The sequence below is a fragment of the Carassius carassius genome, chromosome 24 (genome assembly GCF_963082965.1).
Source record: "Carassius carassius chromosome 24, fCarCar2.1, whole genome shotgun sequence".
Taxonomy (NCBI): domain Eukaryota; kingdom Metazoa; phylum Chordata; class Actinopteri; order Cypriniformes; family Cyprinidae; genus Carassius; species Carassius carassius.
Window position 1 is genome coordinate 17522169 of NC_081778.1, and position 20941 is coordinate 17543109.

The following is a 20941-nucleotide window of genomic DNA, read 5'->3' on the forward strand; positions in this document are numbered from 1 at the left end:
GGCAGTATTTGCGTTATCTTACGTTTTGATAGTGTCAACATTGTGTTATTATGTTTTTATACAGTCTATGGTTATTATTCATCCTGGATCAGCAGTTGCGCTCGCTGTCAATCAGAAGGGGATTGCTAAATCTGGACTTATGCTGCGTTCCAGGCAGGTTTTTGAGCCCGTAAATCACGATTTCAAACCACGACTCACGACTTTATAGCGTTCCAGGCAAGTCACACCAAACTTCCTGAGCGCAAGCAATTGTAGCTAGATTATTAATTTTATTGCAATGTTGTTATATTGTCCTAAAATCGTTTTTTTAACGTGCACCACTTGCGTAAACACTGCATCCATAGGCAATATTATCCGTAGATGCTGCCATTGTTGTTTCCCAGGCTATGTGACGTCAGAGTTCGTAACTCGGAGTACATCTAGTACGAGTTCACGGGTGGGAAGTCACGGGTTTGACTGCTGTTCCAGTGCAGTTTCACGGGTAGAATGTTGGAAAAACACGGGTTACGGGTTGCCTGGAACGCGGCAAGAACATCTAGGCTTCTTGGGCTTGGAAAATGGTTTTTGAATAGAGACATCTTAAAATGAAATTGTGTAGAATTTCATTTAACCAAACAGGCAGTTGTGCTTGTGATAGTTGGGTCGCAAGTTTTTTTTAACAAGTCAAGATGTGATTAAAGTGACAGGATATTGTTTGTAAGGTTAATTTAGAATATGGAAAATATCAACCCAATCTGAGAAAGCATGGCTATTTTACAGGGTGATAGTTATGTGTATGAATTTGTACAATTTGTAAGGAAACGTAGTGTTTTTTAAAGTATGACTTAGCATGAAGGTCCACACCTGAACCAAACTGTAAGTGGGGCAATAGCAAATTATGTGAAAACCTAAAAAAATACCTAAATCAATTAGTTATTATTATACATTTTCACTACTTGGTAGGTAATTTCAATGAGAGTATATTGGTAAATGTTAATTTATGATCAATGCACATCAACTCAAAATAAAATGTGTCAGACTGCTACTGAAAACATAAGGTACGTCAGGTTTTACTTCTTTAACTTAAAGTTCACATATCTAGAGGATTGTAGAGTTTGTAACCCAATCAGTCTGTGTTAAGCCAAATTTATTTCATGTGGATTGATTTTTCACATTTTACCCTGCCCCGTTGCCTTTGAAATTAGATTTTATTCAGACTCAATTCTTTCATACACTTGAGTTCATATTTATTCCTCCCCAAATCCCCATAAGTGAGTGTATTCATAAATTAAGGTCACATATCAGAGCTTTCTGATAAACTGTTCCAATGAGCAGCTTTCCTCCTTATGGGGTGGCCACTGAAGAAGCAATGATCACACTGCCATCATCTGCATATACCTGAGTCACCCGGGGCTTTTCAGACAAGATGTTCTCAATCCTGATAACCTACAGGAGAACAAAGTTATATTATAGATTTGTAACCCAGAGAAAGTTGGGAGTAGACAGGAGATAGTGGGAAGAGAAAGAATAAGAGATGGGAACATGGTGCAAGCCAGACTAGAACACAACAGCTCATCATATTTGAGCATAGGCACTAAACAGCAAAACACTACACAATACACATACTCACACACCTCAGAACCAGGTGGATCTTTCGGATCATGAAATGTACATTTGAGACCATTTGGGTGGCAGCCCAGCTGTAGATCTCCAGATTTATGGTCAACCTCAGTGTTGTCACACAGTGACCCCACATCAACCTCCTGGGTAAGAAAAATTAACATGCAGTTATGTTAACAATAGCAGACATAGTTGTTTCTACTAAGTAAAAGACTAGTAAATTGTTTCATGTTTGTTGCATTAAGGTAAACCCCCCATAGTTACTGTTGGGAACTCAAGACAAACAGAGTTGTTAGCTGTCCTATATTGACAACTGTCAGCGTGAAAACCTTATCCCAAGATGTTTTCTATCAATTTTGGATACAGAAGAAGGACCACCATTCAAGCGGGACTTAGAGTGATATATAAAAGTTTTTAAAATAAATATTGTGGGTATTAATTTGGAAGCGGGTTTACAGATCACAATGCAATCTGGAGAAGCCTCATGTCAAGGTCGTCACGATCGCAGAGGAGATGACAACATCCAGGATCAATACTGTTCATGTACCACAGAGTAAGATTAAATTAATTTACATTTAACCAGTTTAATATGGAGAGGAACTGAAATGTATAGACCTTCGTTTATGTGTTTATGACCTACACTGTACATGAGGTGAGAACAGTTAACTATTTAGTTTGGTATGTTACTCACTAACTTTAAAGGTGACATATTATCCCCCTTTTTGCATTATGAAATATACGTATCTGGTGTCCCCAGAATGTGTCTGTAAAGTTTCAGCTCAAAATACCCGAAATATAATTTTTTATATCATTTTGAAAATGCTTATTTTGAGTGGAAGCAGAAACATGCTGTTTTTCATGCCTGTCTCTTTAAATGCAAACGAGCTGCTGCTCCCCTCCCCCTTTATAGAATATAGCTGCATCATTACAGTTCGGGCCTGCTCGTTTATCATATTTATCACGCTAAAATCATGCGTTTTAAACCATAATAGTTTAATCTTCTGATATAGGGTTTTCTGAGTGCACACATCTGAAGCACATGGACAGAAAGCAGGGTCACAGCATGTGAGTACTAAACTAAGTTCTTATTCACACACAAGTTTACATTAAAAACACACACGAGTTACAAAAACAGTCGATTATTTCTGTGAAGGTTTTAGATCTGTGTGGCAGCAGCAATATACAGTAAATAAATCAATAATGCCACTGCTCTGTTATCTCCTCTGCGGCTGGGACTTAATTGATGGACAACTGTACCCAGGAAAAGACATTGGCAATCCAGTTCCGAGAAAAGAAAAAGAAAAAATATAAAGAAGAAAAGAAAGAGGTGAAAAGGAACCAATTAATCTAATATTCTCTCTGAGTTTCCATGTTCCCTAATTGCAAATTGACCATGTTTTTATTACTGCAAGTAATAATTTTCAAAATAAGTATTAAGGTTTTTTTGTGGTTATAAAAAAGCCTTTAAAATGACTTAAAATGCATTATATAAAAACAATGAGGCAACAATTATTGGTTAATTAATAATTATATGGTTTCATCTAATAACACTGTTAAAATAGGCTACATAATTTAGGCTAAAACAATATAATCAACTGATGTACATTACATGTTATTACAAATGCCTGCAAATAGAGCCAAAGGGCATGTAATTGCTGCTGCTACAAGACAATCAAATCTTAATGGGCTATTGGCCAAACATTTAATTCAAAGATCCACTTCTTTATTAATTCAGCTAAATCACACATGCTCGTTTTCTCAGAGACTTGCAAAAAAGGCTTAGCGAAACAAAGTTACTGGGTTAATCTTTTTCATATTTGTTTGTTTGGTAGATGCACTGGGGACCCTGATTATAGCACTTAAAACCTGGAATAGTCAGATTTTCATGATCACCTTTAACATTAACTAGTTTTAGCCAGGGGTTCCTTGCTGAAGCACAAGATGACATTAAAGTTCTGCTTGAGCAGATGAAAATGGTATATTAATGAGAGTATTAACGTTTTCGTCTTCATTGTGATTGGGTTTGAATGCTTAGGGACATTTTGCTCTGTTTTATTTGGGTTTAGGAATTGGAATGAAATTAGTTCCATTGCCCATCCTCTCAAGATACCTGGAATCAGTGTTAAAAGTACCCTAGGCATGCCGTTTTTACATTTTTTTGTAGCATAAACACCATCAAACAGAAGAGAGCTTTGGATCTTCCAATGTTTCTCTATGGCGTTGAAACCTAAAGATGCCCGAGTTGAGATGTCTGCACAGGTCCTGTTCAACTGATACTCAACTGCCATTGGCTCATGGGAGGGGCTTACCGATAGGTCAATTCTACACTTAAATAGATTAAAAAAAAAGAAAAACATTCTGTTTGTTATAAAATAAAGTGTGAACATTTTATGTAGTTTGGTGTTTACCTTGAGACAATACAGTGTTTTTCTGTATTTCCAAGACAACAATTTTGTTCTTAAGAATATCTGCCACATACAAATGTCTGAAATGACATATTAATTTAATTATGTTGCTTTTCCACTACATGGGAAGCCATGGTACGGCTCAGTACGGTTCAGTTTTGTGGGGTTTTCCACTGGGTACAGTATCTGGTACATGGTACCTTTTTAGCACCACCTCGGTTGAGGTTCCAAGTGAACGGTACCATTGCCAAAACATGATCTGTAAACTCTGCTGATCACAGATTGGCCGGAGAGAATCCTCACTACCTGCATCACTAAATTTGTGACACAAACACAACAGCCCTGCATTCCATTCAGAAGGGCTCATCCCTATGCCCTAATCCCTTCTAAGGGTTTACCCTCTGGAGTGAGAGCTTCGAAGGGTTGAAGGGTGAAGCGGGCCAAACAACTGTTTCCTGAAGTGCCCATCTGTGTCATCATCACGTGCTCACAAGGAGGCGCCATCATCATGCAAAGAATCTGCGCAAATGATCATAGGAGCCCGAAGTGTCCATCAGTTGTACCCTTTGAAATCCTTCATTCCGAAGGGCCCTTTGAAGTCACCAGTTTTGAGCACTTCGGTTTAGAACGACCCTTCAATATAGCGGCCATGATTGTAAAACCGCAGGTATTTATGCAACCTATTATTCTTTGTCTCAAGGATCAGTCTCTCTTGAAAGTTTTTCATGATTTAGCAGGAATGTCTAAATGGTAATAAGGCACACACACACACAAATATACATACATATATATATATTAGTATATCAGTCTGGCGAGTAAACTAAAAAATGTACTAGCCAATCGCGGTTCAGTTGCCAAGGTGTCAGTAGAGGGTTGGTTAAACATAACCTAATTTTCATATTTGGGTGAACTAACCCTTTAATGTGTTTTTTCTCGTATGTCACAAAGTTCAGATTTGACAGGGAACAGCAAAAGTGTTACTTTGTGCCCTTTTTCAGAAAATAAAAGCATTTCAAATGCATTATTTGTGATCTTCCCCATTCATTCTAAATGGCCACTCATATTTGGCCACTCATCTTTTTCACTCAAAAGATAAGGTGCCTACTCACAGATAAACGAGAGCTTAAGATTTATCAGATGCAAATATAAATACAAACCCAGTCCTAAATGAAAGAAAAGAAGTTGACAAAAAGATTGAATCCAATATTTGGTGATAATATAGCATAATGATTGATTTATAAGCAATTTTTGAGGCCAGGTCATTTTTTTCCCTGGAACACCACAAGTGTTACTGGGTTTTGAACACAACACAAGGGTTAAATAAGTAAAAAAACAATTACATTGCCTCCACTGCTTGAACTTTAATGTCAACTAACCCAAAGCATTTATATTCTTAAATAACTGAGATGTGTCTGTTGCATGACTCTTTATCATTTGATAATAACAAAACAAAATGTCAGAGTAAATTGGTTTGAAGACATAACTTGGTTCTTTTACCTAGTCTTCATATAGAAACACTCAACTGGCTGACAGACTCTTACCACAGCAAAAGTGAATGTCAATTGTGAAAACTAACATGCAAATCATTATACTTAAATGTGTTGTTCTGTGATGTCCAGAGCCTTTGTATTTCTGTCATCAAGAAAATATATAATGAGCACAGGGTGAAATACTATTAAGTAAGCTATGTGTTTGACAATGGCAAGCTGCAGGAACATTTCTGGAAAAGGCATCTACACCCTTTGCAAAGACTATGACTGGAATTTTGTCTGATTCACTAACATTGTTCTGTGCATAGTTTTTTTTTTTTAGTGCACTGACATAACCACACCATATTGTTGGATGAAGCCACAGCTTAAGTGTCTGATTCTCACGTTACTTTGAACTGCCCTGCTCTAAGTGCTGTACTGGGGTGTGGTTTTAAGTAAACTGAAAAACCTGCCCTTCTAGTTACACAGCAAACTCGGTCATCACTTTTCACATTCAAGTGAAACTGTTATTTCGCTTGTTAGCACACACACACATTGGTTGCACAAGTGCTTTAGTCTCAATGTGAACTTAAAGGTGCAATAGGAGATCCTGGAAAATGCTAACATTAGCCTGATAGCACTGAAAGCGAAAGTCCAACCTTCTCTGCAATCGCCGTCTAAAGCCACGCCTCCTGAACGCATTTATGCTCACAGACCAGAATACCAGAGACAACATTACTACAATAGGCTACATCAGCGGTTCCCAATTCATGTCCATGTTCCAAAGTGAAGTAAACCCCAGCTCAGGGATTCACGTAGCTCACTTCTAAGTTGGTCATCTGAATCGGGTGTGTTAACTAAGCGAGGCATGCAAAATATGTGCGCGAGCACTGGAATTGGGAATCACTAGGCTAGATCATGTGTCATTAACCAGCGAGAAAACCTTAAAAGTACTACAATGCCAGTTAGGAAGACTGGGCTGTTGATGTTTGTCTGCCATTCTAGCTCTGTCTGCACAGTGTATGTGAATGCGCTAATGACGTATTCTGTCTCTTATTTCTGTGCGAACAGGGTGCGCAGAGGTATGCAGATACATTGACAGGCAGGTAGAAAAGCTATTTAAATCGGTCCGAGCATTTTGATTGGACATGCATTTCTTGGTCCCACGCCTTCCACAGAATATATAAATACAGATAAATACATTTAAACCACTTAACTTAATGATTGCTATCGGGATGTGAAGAGACTTTCAACCAGTATAACAAAAAAACAAATTCTGAAGACAATCACCTATTGCACCTTTAACTTGCAACGATAACAAAGAGTTTTACCCTGAAATAGGTTACTGAATTCATATTTGATGGGAGGACATGTGACAATGTAGAAAATAGACTCATTCCCCATGGAAACAAACTGGAGTAGTGCAGAAATAGCTCCTCTCCTACCAAGCAAGCTCGTATGGCCTGTGTTCTAATTTTGACAGTCTCTTCAGTCGCCCTTCCATGATTTTCATTACAACTACTTAGTTGCAAATATGTTATATATATAATAGGGCGATATAGGCTATATATATATATAGAGAGAGAGAGAGAGAGAGAGAGAGAGAGAGAGAACGCGAGGGCTATCATTAAATAATTTTCTAAATACCCAGTGTCTGTATTTACCACTTATAAGCTATCCAACCATCTTATTCAAGTGCACACTTGTAAACATGAAACAAACTAACTTTTCATGAGTTACACATCACATTTTTAATAATGAAATTTAACCTAACGGATAGACCTTGGTAGTTTATGGAAAGAGATGGATTGAGGACATGGAAGGAAAAGCGGTGCACCACTGAATCACGAACTGCTCTCGTGAAGTCAGCCGTCGCCTTGGTTACCTTTGACGTCACGTGGCCCAGCCTAGTCTCGGCTCCTGGGGCTGGTCTGATTGGAGGGAAACCCCGTGGATTAGCCCGACAGCCCGTGAGAGTCAGCTGTGAGCCGCGGTTAGCTTAGCTCCGACAGGACCGTCGTCATTCCCAGACATTCAGGTAAGAGAATCCGCTAGATCGGGATAAATGCCATGCTAACTGGTCTCTTTTTATCATTTGCGATGAGAAATTAAATTCAAAAGGCGATGAACGATGCAAGGCACAGGACTGAGTAGCTGCTGATGCTAACGTGCTGGAAATGAACAATAAGCCTTTGGTTGGCAGATCTAGGCCGCCCCTTTTTGTTTCTTCCTTTTGGTATGATATCTGTGTGGTCGAACTTAGATTTTAAAATGACGGCTAAAACGACACGATAATGCTTTAAATCTTACACTGGACATAAATAGCAGTTTTCTACGCGCGCCCTTGTGTTAAAAAAAATTTAACGTTAGTGTATTTTTGGTGCTGAAACAAGCCGAAGCATTTCTGTACTTAGTCTCTATCTGTAACTTACGTTACTTGGTCCTGTTATGGTAAGACATTTAACGTAATTCTTAACTAGTTTTATTTTCGATTGCTTCCGGTAAGTTAATTCGGTTGATCATTATCAGACGATCTTTCATCGTGTCTGTCAATCGAGAGACAGGCCTGACATAAAGCGTCGTCCATCTGCTCTATCAGTCTTATGGGGTAACGTACACAGACCTTGTGTAAATGATTAAAAACGCGTCGGTGGTTTCTTGACATCACAGATAGCAGCGGGTTTCTTTGCTGTGAGGTCAGTCGGCCATGTAGATGGGTAGGACAGACCTGCCTTCATCATATGGCTTAGCCAGCAAGCTAAACCTGGCTTTAACCTGCAAGCAGCGGTAAACTGTCACCGTGACACTGGACACATTTGATATAGAGCGGGTCAGCGCTGTTGTTTATATTCATTGCACAGTGTATTGTAATAAACCAGTCACAAACCTGTATTCTGATGTTGCTGGTTAAGCTTTGTGTAGTCAGCAACGACGCATATATTAGTCCTTCCCAACATCGAAAGGGATTGTTTACCCAAAATCATCATTATTTATTGACCATATTTTTTCAGAACCGTTTCACTGTTTTTCGTGCAACATGTTCATCAGAACTTGACGGATTGTCAGCTTCGTTGGCAATGGAAATGAATGGTGACTGAGGCTGTCAATCTGTTAACCAATACTACTTGTGTTCCACGGGATGAGTGTCATTTAAAGAGGACATAATGAAAAATTTTTGGGAGTAGTCTAACGTTACCCCTTTAAGACATAATATGTAAAGCGCGTGAATGGGTAGCTATGGGGACTGGGCGTGGTAGTCGAGAACAGCACATCCGCATATTTCTTCGCACTGTAATGCGACCCTGGAGGGCAAATACTTATGGCATAACTTTGTGAGTGAGTGTGGTGTGTGCAAGATTGGCAGCTAGAATTTTGTGATTCCATCTTTTGATCTTTGCAATGTGTTTTTTTTTTTTTTTGCTCCTTCCGTTTATCTTTTGCTTTCACTTTTTTTTTGCTACATTAAAGGCTTTCCATAATTTAGATGAAAGCAATGGTGCTCGTAAATAGCACCGATTTGACAGTTTGTTGTAGATTTTGTTTTGTGTAATGATGAAAACATTTGTGATACAACATATTACTCATATTGATGTATAAATACACACACACATATGTATGTCAGAAAATGTCAGAGGCATAGCACAAATATATTGATTCACTGATGTGAAATTTTTAACAACTTCTGCAAGGGTGATTGTCCAGTTTATTTTTTTTTCTATTCTCAGTAACGATGAGCTTGCATCTAATCAGTAAACAGACAATTGACACTTGTATTATAGCTCAAGTAAATCTGATTCAGTGTCTGATTGAAGTCTCTTGTTCCTCAGCACTGAGCAGCCATGGACAAGAGCGAGTTAGTGCAAAAAGCCAAGCTGGCCGAGCAGGCAGAGCGCTATGATGACATGGCAGCCGCTATGAAATCTGTCACTGAGGGCGACATTGAACTGTCTAACGAGGAACGCAACCTGCTCTCGGTGGCTTACAAGAACGTGGTGGGAGCCCGCCGCTCCTCCTGGAGAGTGGTCTCCAGCATCGAGCAGAAGACGGAGGGCAGCGATAAGAAGCAGCAAATGGTCAAGGAATATCGGGAAAAGATTGAGAAGGAGTTGAAGGACATCTGCAATGACGTACTGGTAAGGATCTTACAACTCAGATAATCCCAATCGTTTATATTCTGACACAGGGATACGCACAAGATGCGCACATTTGCTCTTGTCCCTGTTTCTTTATTGCAGGTGTTGGTGGGTAACGTAGGTTGATAATCCTGCTTGCGTTAATTACTCATCGTGAGCAAGGCCCTCTTTCAGCCAAGCCTATTAGTCCAGGCCTGATCTCATTTGTTCCAACGCATGCACAGGTGCTTTACCTCAGGACAGTTTTTGTAACCCTGATGACAGATTTAAGGGGTCAGGGTCTGTTTAACTTCTGTTTCATTCTTCAGCTTGCAGAAATGAGTTTTATAGAGCGCATAATTCACGTTGCATAGACTTTATGTAATGAGGGTCCTTGCCTTACTTTGGGTAGAATGTATTCCACAATGTTTACTAGTGCTTAAAAACACCATACCCTCATCTCAAATGTATCCTTGTGTCATTTGTGAAGAATTAGAGATCAAAAAAGCTTAAGTATTTTACTTGATACAGACTCTAGCTAGTTTAATGCCTGTAAACTAGTATACTTTGAATTGGAGGTTATAAAGCAGTGATATTTGAATTTAGGGAAATGTGTATAGAAATTTAAAGTCATTGTGAACCATTGTTGAATTTACTTCTGTATTGCAGTGGGTCTTTAAATATAACAGTATCATTAGTAGAAATATATAATAGGTTCTTGTCCTTTCCAACCCAAAATGGAGAAAGACTTAGTGAATTTGATAAAACATTGGCTAATTATGTATCTGTCAGTTAACTTTGTTAAATAGCTCGCACATTTTAAGTAATGTTAACAGAACAGGAAAGTTGTTAATGTTTCAGATTTAAGAATTATAAGAGTTACTACATTTTTTAAATTAATATTTCGATTTTTAAATTTGTAATAACATGTATTGATATACTTTTCACAATAAGGAAACATTGATTTTGTGTTTTTGCTTATATTCAAAAATAAGTAATGCGCTTATGTATATATGGTTAAAATCACCTTTAAAAACTATAAAAAAAAATAGCTTAGTATAAAATAAAAATTATTTTACTATTAAATTTTTTTTGCATATATATATATATATATATATATATATATATATATATATATATATATATATGAAAAAAAAATGAAGGTGTCTTGCACTAACGACATAAGTCTTTGAACATCACAGAAGGCAAAGATTTAAAGTCCACTTTAACTCAGTAAGTCATAAGTAAGGTCTTCTGAGAAACATGCTCACTCTGAGGCTTCGGCCAATATCTGAGTAAGTGAGATGCAGCTAATTAGCTTTTAGCAGCTGCTTGGGTGGGAGAGATGAGGCTATGTAATGAGGTGTGGGAAGTGAAGCGGCCTCTAGAGAGCATGAGGACAGCTGAACTCCAACAATGTGGATGTGGACCAAACATGGGCACTACTTTACAAGCAGATGAGCAAGACATTTTGTTTTATTTTTCTTCTTTACCAGGTCAAAGTAGAATAAGTGTTTTGGCCAGGCTGCCTGATGTGTTTGAAGGGAGGGGATACATTGACTTTGTGTGCACAACATAGCATGAAAGTGGCTGAAGGCCACAGGGCTCTGTTAATGCACAGGTTGAGTCACCTCTAATCCCATAATCACAGCAGCTGAGCTCTTGTTTTTTGGGCCACTGACCTGTGACCCTCCACGTTACAGCCAAAGGGTCTTTGGCCTGAACATGAATGAAACAAGACAATGATGTCATGTGTATTTCTACATATTAAGTAACTTAATGCTGCATTAACCCTTCACTGCATTCTTATCAGGCATGATGGGACAAGATTTCAATGCAAAGCATGTTTTTTTTTTCTTCTTTAGCCAAAAAGAAGAAATATTTACCATAACTTGGAGTTTTGTTTCAGTTTTTTTAGCAAACGTCAGCCATTTCAGTAGGAATCCATGCAATTAGGAATTTCATGTGAAGGTGCAAGATAAGACAATAACGGTCAAATGGATGCAGAAAACTGCTTGTTTTTTTTGAAAATGACTACTGTGAGCTGTGCTTCATACATCCCTACACTATTGGCAATAGACACTGGGCAATGACAAAGTTTTTTTTTTTCACCTATATTTTGCTAATGTGAGTGCAACTTTATATAGCTTTATATTGTGTCATTTAATATGGAAGAGGATGTGAGTGGCTGTTGGCAAGTCACACTTTATCACTATATACACATCAAATGAAAAGATAAAGCCGCTCACCTGACACAAGCTGCTGTGATCTCGACTTGATAAGATGATGGGGAAGCAGATGGTTATGCAAAACCATAACTGTGCATCTGTCAGCTTAGAGCTAAATTATGGAATTGTGATTTGAATCCATGCATTGCTCCCCTCCATTAAAAGCACAAGTAGGTCATTGGTTCATCAGTGACATGTGACTTAACAAGGTTAAATGACTCATTTGTATTGGAATGCCTGAACGATTCCTCTGATTATGGAGACCTTTTCCACCTAAAAAGTTCTATTGTTTCACGTAATCAAGGTCACCAACTAGTCATATCCTTAAATTTATGCTCCCTATTTATCAGTGACCTTGACAAAATCAATTTGATCCAAAAAGATTGTCCTCCATCATTAAGGTGGTTTGTTAGGGTGTCATTGGAGAAGCTTGTATTGCAGTAACAACCCTGTGGTTCTGTCAAGGGGGGCAACAATCAGGCCAGTCGAGCTGTGAACAAGCCCAACAAGATCAATGACCTAGTTCCACGAGCGCTAGCTCACACGGCATAGTCAATTTTCCCAATCTCCCCTTCCTCCCTCCCTGCAACAAAGTCTCAGAAGCATCTGTGAAACTCCAGTCCTGCCCCCAGTCGTCAGGCCTCTGTTATCCCCAAATGCAATCCAAGGTTATTGTCTAAAAACGGCTAGAATGCCGAAATTCTAGAAACCAAATTGTTGGGACTAAGTGAAGTGTCTTTTATTTTTTGGTTTACTGTAAATGGCATCCCGGGACTGGACACGTTTTGCTATCAGAGGTTTCATGGTTTCACCTGGGCCTCTTTTTGTAACAGCATGTCGTCAAACGAGTTTTCTCTCTTATCTTATCTGTTCATGTCTTTACTACTCTTGACTCTTGTTCTGCTCTGGACTATACTTCCACCTTTCTTAATACCACGCTGAAACCAGGATGTGAAACCTTTTGACGAACCGCTAATATGTTTTTTCTCTTGTTGTCTGTGTGTCACAGGTTCTTCTGGACAAGTACCTTATCCCCAAGGCGACCCCGGCTGAAAGTAAAGTCTTCTATCTGAAAATGAAAGGCGATTACTATCGCTACTTAGCAGAGGTGGCTGTGGGAGAGGAGAAAAGCTGTAAGCCATTCTGTTAAGTCTATCCTTAATGTTAAAGTGAAAGTAAATCAAAAAATGAAAATGTACTTACTCTGCAGGTTGTTCCAAACCTGCATGACTTAATTTAAAAAAAATTATTTGTATTTTTTCACAATTTGAAAGTCATTGTGGTCCAATATATATATATATATATATATATATATAATATTTATTTATTTATATTTTTTCCAATTGAATGTTAAAAGTTCTGAGGTGTATTTAGTAAATTAAAGTTTACTAGACAAATTGAGATAGTGGAGCTGCTAATTTCATAAAATCCAGTTAACAATGTCCGATTGCGAAGCTATATAATCATGTAGGCACTTGAACAATGCTGCATGGCTCTCAAAGCTGCTCCACCACCTGCCTGTGAATGTACTAGCTTCTGCTAAAAATGTAACATTTCCACAAAATATTGACCTGAAGCCAAGCTTGAGAGGAAGTAAGGGGGTGGAAATCTCTAAAGAGGATCCCTTTTTTTGTTGTCGAACAGTTGTGGCCAATTCATAATTTTTGGCCCCTTCAGTGAAAAATTTAATAGTAAATTTACCATGTTTTTGTCTCAGAAAGTTTGTGGTTAGATTTTTTCTTTCATTCACCAAGAATGCATTAATTTGATCAAAAGTGAGTCAATTCTTTTACTTTGTTACAGCAAATACATGCTGTTCTTTTAAACTTTGCTCATCCAAGGACCCCGAACAAAATGTTTCGCGGTTTCCACAAAAATACTGAGCAGCGCAACTGTATGCATAACTATAAGATAATAAAGACAATTGTTTTTGAGCTGTAAATCAGCATATTTGAAGGATTCCTGAAGGAGCATGTGACACTGAAGCTTCTGAAAATTCAGTATTTTATATTTATATTACAGTTTTGTATTTTTGATCGAATTATATAGCCTGCCTTGGGTGAGCATGAGACTTTCAAAAATAATAAATAATCTAGCTGATCCTGGACTTTTGAATGTAGTGTAGTTAAATCTTATCAAGCCCAAACTTTTTTGGATAGTAATTACAGTATAAACCAGACACCTTATTAGCTTGCTTTGTTCTCAGGCTGATTCTATTTCAGTCAGATACTATATAAACCTTGAAATGGTTTGCTCTCCATTGTCTGTGTTGGTAGAGTCAGAAAGGAATAGGGCCGCAGTGTGCATAACAGGAAGAATCGTGCGGCAGTCTTCCTGTGCCAGGAGCTTGACAGGCTCTCAGGGTGTGGCTTTAGGATTCAGTTAAGAGAAAGAGAGAGAGAGAGAAAATAATAAAAGGAGGGTCTTTAGGTCTACATGGGAAATGGTTAGCGGTCTGATTTCCTTCCTTCACTGGAGCAGGTGCAGACATGTGAGTCCACCCACCTTACTGAATGAATGAGAGCCTGTGTGTGGGCGGAGCTCCAGTGCTGCTTCACAGCATGTCGGATTCCTGTTCCATCTTGTTAAGAAGGAAATGGAATATAATTCCCTTTTTATATTGATTCGGTTGTCTCTCGCTGACGCCATCTGGCACAGATCCTCAGTACTCACTGTGCTCTTGGTACAATGGTGTTGAGTGAAACAAACTAAAAAGGCCTACATCTGACAGTGTGAAATCTTATACCTAGTTGTTAGCAACCGATTATGAAGATTTTGAGGTTATTAAAAGCTTTGTGTGTGCTAGCAGCAGAGCACAATCAAAACAGAAATGGACACCTAGTGAAGGCAAAGAGGGAATGGTTCTAGAAGAGCGTTATTTATATAACCTGAAAAAATGTTTACAGTGGGTGATTGCTGTCAAGATAGCACTGCTTTTAAAAAACAGGTATATAGGTAATGTATAGTCAATTGTAAATAAATATAATTTAACAATTTTAAACTCTGTCTTTGGTTGGTTGATCAGAATAGCTCAAATCTGACAGAATATTTTCTTCACTTTATTTTTCTTAAATATAAGTTTGAAAGCGCCTAGTGCCAAGCTTGTAACATGCTTTCTAACTAAACTGTCCTAACTGCAAAGTTTGTGCTTTAACGCCCTCTAGTGAAAAATATCATTTCAACGATTTACAGCAGAAAAGCCTCTTTTCTCTCTCTCTCTCTCTTTCATTTTTACTTAATTCAAAGTTAAAGGAAAATAATAAAAGCAATATAACACAAATTGCACTCTAGTTTCAGATATTTCGGACCCAATATAAACTAGCTACACTGATTATTCTTTAAGCTCATTATAACTGTTGTTTGATTGCTATTAAATCTTGAAAAATGTGCAAGTCCATTCACACACTTTATCTCTTTGTGTCTCCAGCTATCATTGGCAATTCACAGGAGGCCTACAAGGATGCCTTTGAAATCAGTAAGGCAGAGATGCAGCCCACACACCCCATTCGTCTGGGCCTTGCGCTCAATTTCTCCGTATTTTATTACGAGATTCTCAACGCGCCCGACCAGGCCTGCAAGCTTGCCAAAACGGTAAGGTTAACACACACCCACATGCACACAGGCTAATGAACAAAATATAAGAGTGTTCCCCGCAATTATATTGTCAATTCAAAATATCCTCATAAGCCTGTAAGTTGACACTCAATTTGTTTTTGGTTGATCTTTTTCTCCTAGGCTTTTGATGAGGCCATTGCAGAGCTTGATTCACTGAATGAAGAATCATACAAAGACAGCACATTGATCATGCAGCTACTGCGGGACAATTTGACAGTGAGTTTCTCTTTAGTAACACTTTCATTTAGTACAGGTTATTAAATGCATTGGACTTATATCTGTGGAATTAGACCGATTATTGAAACTCCACATGTCAATATGTTTTGTGTGGCGACAGTACAAAAACATACATTTTATAAAAATGTGAAATTAACATAACTATACATGATGGCAAAGTGCACTTATTATACATGTTAGCACCAGATTAGTTTATAAATTTTCAGGCTGAGAACAGGATTTCTTTAACCCAGCACTTAACCACATTTGTTTTGGGAAGAAGTTGCAGTCTGGTTTAATAGTAGTTTGTATCATTTATTCCGTCTTCAGCCCTAGTTTAAAATAGTGTTTTAGCATTTATTCTTTGTTCAGTTAATGTCTAACTAGTGCCCTTTCCTTTGTTTCGCAGCTGTGGACTTCAGATAACCAGGGTGATGGTGAGGACACCGAGGAGGGTCGGGAAAACTGAGTCTCGCTCTGTCCGTCCTTCCCGTGTTATTCACCTGCCATCGTTCCAGCTCACCATCAACACTGAGACCACCTCATCTTCAACTTCTGTTTCTTTTAGTTCTTTTACTCTCGCGCCTTCCTTGCTTTCTTCCTTCCTTCCCTGTCATTGTGGGGGTTTTTTCTAAGGATTTGTGTAACGGGAGGTGGGTGGGAGGGGTTAAATAGGGGGCGGGTGGCCAGGTCGGGGGACCAGGAGGGGATGAGATTTGTCTGCTGTTAACCTTGTTTTCTCCATGGGGAGCTCTAGGTTGTCACATTAGTGTGGAAGAAATGCGGGTGAGGCAAGTTCTCAGCTCATGCAAAGTTGCAAGTTAAACCCTTTTGGTATTCGTATACTGTATGTAAATTTCTGTCATTTGTCATGGTCATTCTATACACCTGCAGTTTAGCGTCTGCGTTCTAACAGCCCTCGTCTTTAAGTAGAGGTGGGGATAGCAGTGCTGGTCTTTAGCTGGGAAAGAAGAAACGGCAGTGTCACACGTCATCTAGTGACCTGCTCGCTCACACATCCTGCAAAATGATGGGCAAAAAAAGAAGTTACATTCCATTTATTGACTTTCATGTTTGTTTTTCCAGGCATTTGGTGCCCTGCAAACGGCATTTACTTATTCCCTGTTAATTACGAGGTATAGAGGACCCTAAGAACAAAGAGCACATAAGCTTGATACTGTTACCTTATGACTGTACAAGCAGAGCAGTAGGAAAAACTGGTGTGATTTAGGTTTCCAGTAAAAAAAAAAAAAAAATATTTTCTTTTTCCATTAATTTCTTTTGATACTTGCCTAATTTGCATGTGGCTCTGAAGTAGTTAATATGGGGAGGAAAGGGAGTACTGTGGGGCTGGCTAGCTTTGTGTCATGTCTCTGGAATTTTCATACAGAACACCCAAGCATAATTGTTATTTGGAGGGAAAATATGTAATTTCATGTAAGTGGATTAAAAAATAATTTAACACAAAGATTTTACTTGATTTGTTTTTTTTTATTATTATTTAATAGAAATGTGATGTTTTACCATATTAGGATACGTATAATCATGTAAATCAGAAGTAAATGCTTTCAAAGGAATGCATTTTTGGCTTTCTAAAATCATAATGTAACCTAAAAATAGTTATCAGGGGGAATACTGCGGTTCAAAAGTTTGTGGTCGGTTATAATTTTTTCATTGTATTTATTCAGCACGAGTTAAATACATTTTTTATAAAAAAAATAATAATAATAGTTGATCCAAAGTGACACAAAATATTTACAAAACACTTTTTCTAGTAAATACATAATTGTATATTATATGTAAACATATAGTATATATATGAATATTTCACAATATAACTGTATTTTTTTATCAAATAAATTGCATCAAAGAAGCATGTCTCACTGACCCCAAACTTTTGAAAGACACACACACACATACATGTATATAACATGTAATTGTGCAAAAGTCCCAAAAAGAGGTGTAACACAAAGAGGCGCTTCCAGATTTCATCTCCTTTGTCCACAACAATTCAGAAGCCCAAGGCATAAAATGAGTGTATTGAAACTTAATTCCATGTAGAAACCTAAATTGACACCCTCCTGAAAGGAAAATAATCATTAAACATCTGAACACTATTACACCGGTCTCTCAGGAATAGGTAGTTCAGACCAAAGATGTTACAGAACAGTAAAATGGCTAAAGGAAAAAGCTCAAAATGACTACTGTAGTATTGTGCCCATCAGAATCCCCAGCTGAAAGAAGCAGCTCGGAGCAGAGGTTTGAGATCTGTTACAGAGATGTCCTTTACAGCAGCTCTGATCCGCTGATATGCTGGACTGGCTGATCTTGGTGGACAGGTCACCCAGACAAAAACTTCTGGTTACACATCCTTTCATTGTCATCGTACGTCCATCACTAAAGACTAAGGAATGAGGAATCACAGTCATTCTGCTATTTTGAGAGGAAAAAATGTTACAAAGACTTTCAACAACAATGACACAAAACAATCTTGTTTGGAGCAGTGAGCCTTTGGAAAACGAAATGGTTTCATTGGCTGCACTGCTGAGCAGAGTCAACACTCGACTCCTGTGACATGTTGATTATGTCAGAAATACCCTTAGGCGCATATTATATCATATTTAGCCAATGACATTTTTTAAACTAACAAAAGTTGTCTAATGCAACTGAATGTACAGCATTCAAAAGTGTGGGTTCAGATTATGTGTCGTTTTTCAAAGAAGCATCGTATGCTCATCAAGGCAGCATTTATATGATCAAAAATACAGTAAAAACGAATAATTTGTAATATTACAAATTTAAAACAACTTTTATATTTACATTTTTTTAAGTATTCTGTTTCTGTGACTCAACTTTAAACTTTTTTTTAAATGTTGGGACTAATTTAAAGGGTCTTTAAATATAAATGATTTATTTCACAAAATTCTATATTCTGATATTTAGGATATATGTCATTTAAAAATAGAAATCGAATTAATAATACAAAAATCTAATTCGATTTTTTATTTATTTTTAAAGACCCTTTTCTGTACATTAAGTGTAGTTTGTAAATATATAAATGGTAATCTATAGATCTTTTTTTAATCTGATCATTTTTGTCTTACCCGATGCCTTGATACAATGATCTTCCTCATCAACACAAGGTAAAGATGACTCACAATCTTCTCCATTGCAAGTGTAGCATTGCATTCCATTTAGGATCATTTTGGGTGATGCTAAGAAACATGCATATTAAAAAGCAACAAAATATGCTGCACTCCAGTGTAAATCATGTCTGATGTATGTCACACAATACTACTATTCCTCCTGTGTTAAACATACCTGGTTCAGTCTGGGTATTGCACAGGTTAGTATTGCAACACTGATTGCTGATGACTATTTTTGTAATTCCAAAGTTTGCAGATGCAGTCACACATTGATTAGTTGTAGAGCAGCTCTTCATAATCGTGTCAGTCGATGTGTTGTTTCCTAAAGCAGAAATTAGCAGAAATTTTTAAAACAAAAAAGTAAAGCTAAACTATTTCAGTTCAAATATTCAAAACATACCCATATAAGATGTGGTTCTCATGGTCCCACATCAGGACACAACCAGGACACTCCACTTTAGTTTCAGTCCATTTAACTAATGTCAGGTATGCACTAATAGCAGGTTAGGGAATTGACTGAAACTGAACAAAAAGCGCAGCAAAATAAAATAGACAAATAACTAAAAATTCCCTTTAAGAAAAGTCTGGTCAAAGCAGATATATTCAGAAAAATATGATGTAATGCAAAGTAAATATAGGACATTAAGGAAATACAATATTGATGTTTAAGACTGCTTCATTTTTTACTACGAAGATTCAGTTCTGTATTTTAATCTATTAAATATGTTTTAACACCGTTCTCCCAGTTACACAATGCACAAACTCTACAAAATGAAATCAAACACACTTAACACTAAAATAGGCTTAAAGAAAAATTCCAACAATTACCTTTGAACAAAAGTGTACTCGTGAGGAGAGGCTGTGCCTTTCTGATTTGAGTTCAGACTGAGATGAGAAGGGAGGGACAGGAGACTGCATCCTCAGCCTGTGAGGAAACATGAAACATGCCCAAACCCTCAAAAGATAAATAAATAAATAAAGGTACATGTTGCCAACGTGTCACACAGCATCAATTTCCCAGCTGAAGTTCCTAAAGTGAGTCTGAAAACTTGAAACTTGTCGGTTTATTGATGGATACTGGTATGATAATGTATAGTATGTGTGTGTGAGAGATGGAGAATGCATGTTTTATGGCGTATTTTGTGTGTTTAATGTATAGGGCAGTAATGATAAACAGGAAAGAAGTGGGAGAAATATGATCAGGAATATGCGTCCGTGTGGGAACAGCTCATTCTCCACCACCACTGAGTAGTTTTACTGTCTGTAGCTAATGTTGGTGTGCTCTACTAACATGGCCTGCACTTGTCACTATATGACAGACTATATGAAAGGAAGAAATTACAAGGAACAGAATGCTGGTGTATAGGTAGTGTTTACTGGTTATATAGTTTTATTTATTTTCAAATATTTTGTGAATACTTTATGAATATTTTAAATGCACTACAGCATTTGGTAATCAAGCTTTTGCATTTCAAGGTCCCCCTTTATCCAAGACAAAAACTGAAGAACCTCCACTCATATGTACCTCTGTTACTTCTGATTGTTGTACATCTTTATTTTATTTTTTAAAATATTTTAATTCAAATAATAAGACTTTTAAAAAACAAAATTATTACAAATATGAAAATATTTATATTAATTTTCATTACAGTCCTGCGTTGAAACATTTCTTTATCAAATAATGCTTCAATCATAGCGATTTACAGTAATATAACTATAATTTTGGCTACAAGGATCAGTGTTGGTATAGGTCAAACAAATCCATAAGCTTTTTCAATCTCTCTACTGATATTTTTTACTGTCAGGACACAGTTGTTGTTGTTGTTTATTCTTTTCCTTTTTAATGTCACGTTTTCTTATGGAAATGGTCACTTTTAGTTTCTGAAAGTCTTAAGTCGCTGGGGTATATCTGTAGCAATAACCAAGAATACACTGTATGGGTCAAAATTATGAATTTTTCTTTTATGTCATCAATCATTAGGATATTAAATATAGATCATGTTCCATGAAGATATTTTGTAAATTCCCCAGCATAAATATATCAAACATTTATTTTTGATTAGTAATATGCTTAGGACTTAATTTTGGACAACTTTAAAGGTGATTTTCTCAATATTTCGATTTTTTGCACCCTCAGATTCCAGATTTTCA

At 37.3% G+C, this 20941-nt stretch overlaps 1 protein-coding gene, 1 long non-coding RNA gene and 1 pseudogene across 2 annotated transcripts; 1 reads left to right on the forward strand and 2 right to left on the reverse strand.

The window, feature by feature from the left end:
• Positions 1–688: 688 nt before the first annotated feature.
• Positions 689–7677, reverse strand: LOC132103015 (uncharacterized). Its single transcript, XR_009423318.1, has 3 exons — positions 7359–7677; positions 1614–1742; positions 689–1425 (listed from the first exon to the last, which is right to left on the reverse strand). It is a non-coding gene; the product is annotated as an uncharacterized LOC132103015 (long non-coding RNA).
• Positions 7351–16179, forward strand: LOC132103014 (14-3-3 protein beta/alpha-A-like). Its single transcript, XM_059507800.1, has 6 exons — positions 7351–7511; positions 9301–9606; positions 12823–12946; positions 15241–15404; positions 15549–15644; positions 16054–16179. The coding sequence occupies exons 2-6, from the start codon at positions 9313–9315 to the stop codon at positions 16111–16113; spliced, it is 738 nt and encodes a 245-aa protein (XP_059363783.1). The 5' UTR covers positions 7351–7511; positions 9301–9312; the 3' UTR covers positions 16114–16179.
• Positions 16180–17845: 1666 nt separating this feature from the next.
• Positions 17846–20436, reverse strand: LOC132103496 (urokinase plasminogen activator surface receptor-like; annotated as a pseudogene).
• Between the last annotated feature and the right edge of the window lie 505 nt (positions 20437–20941).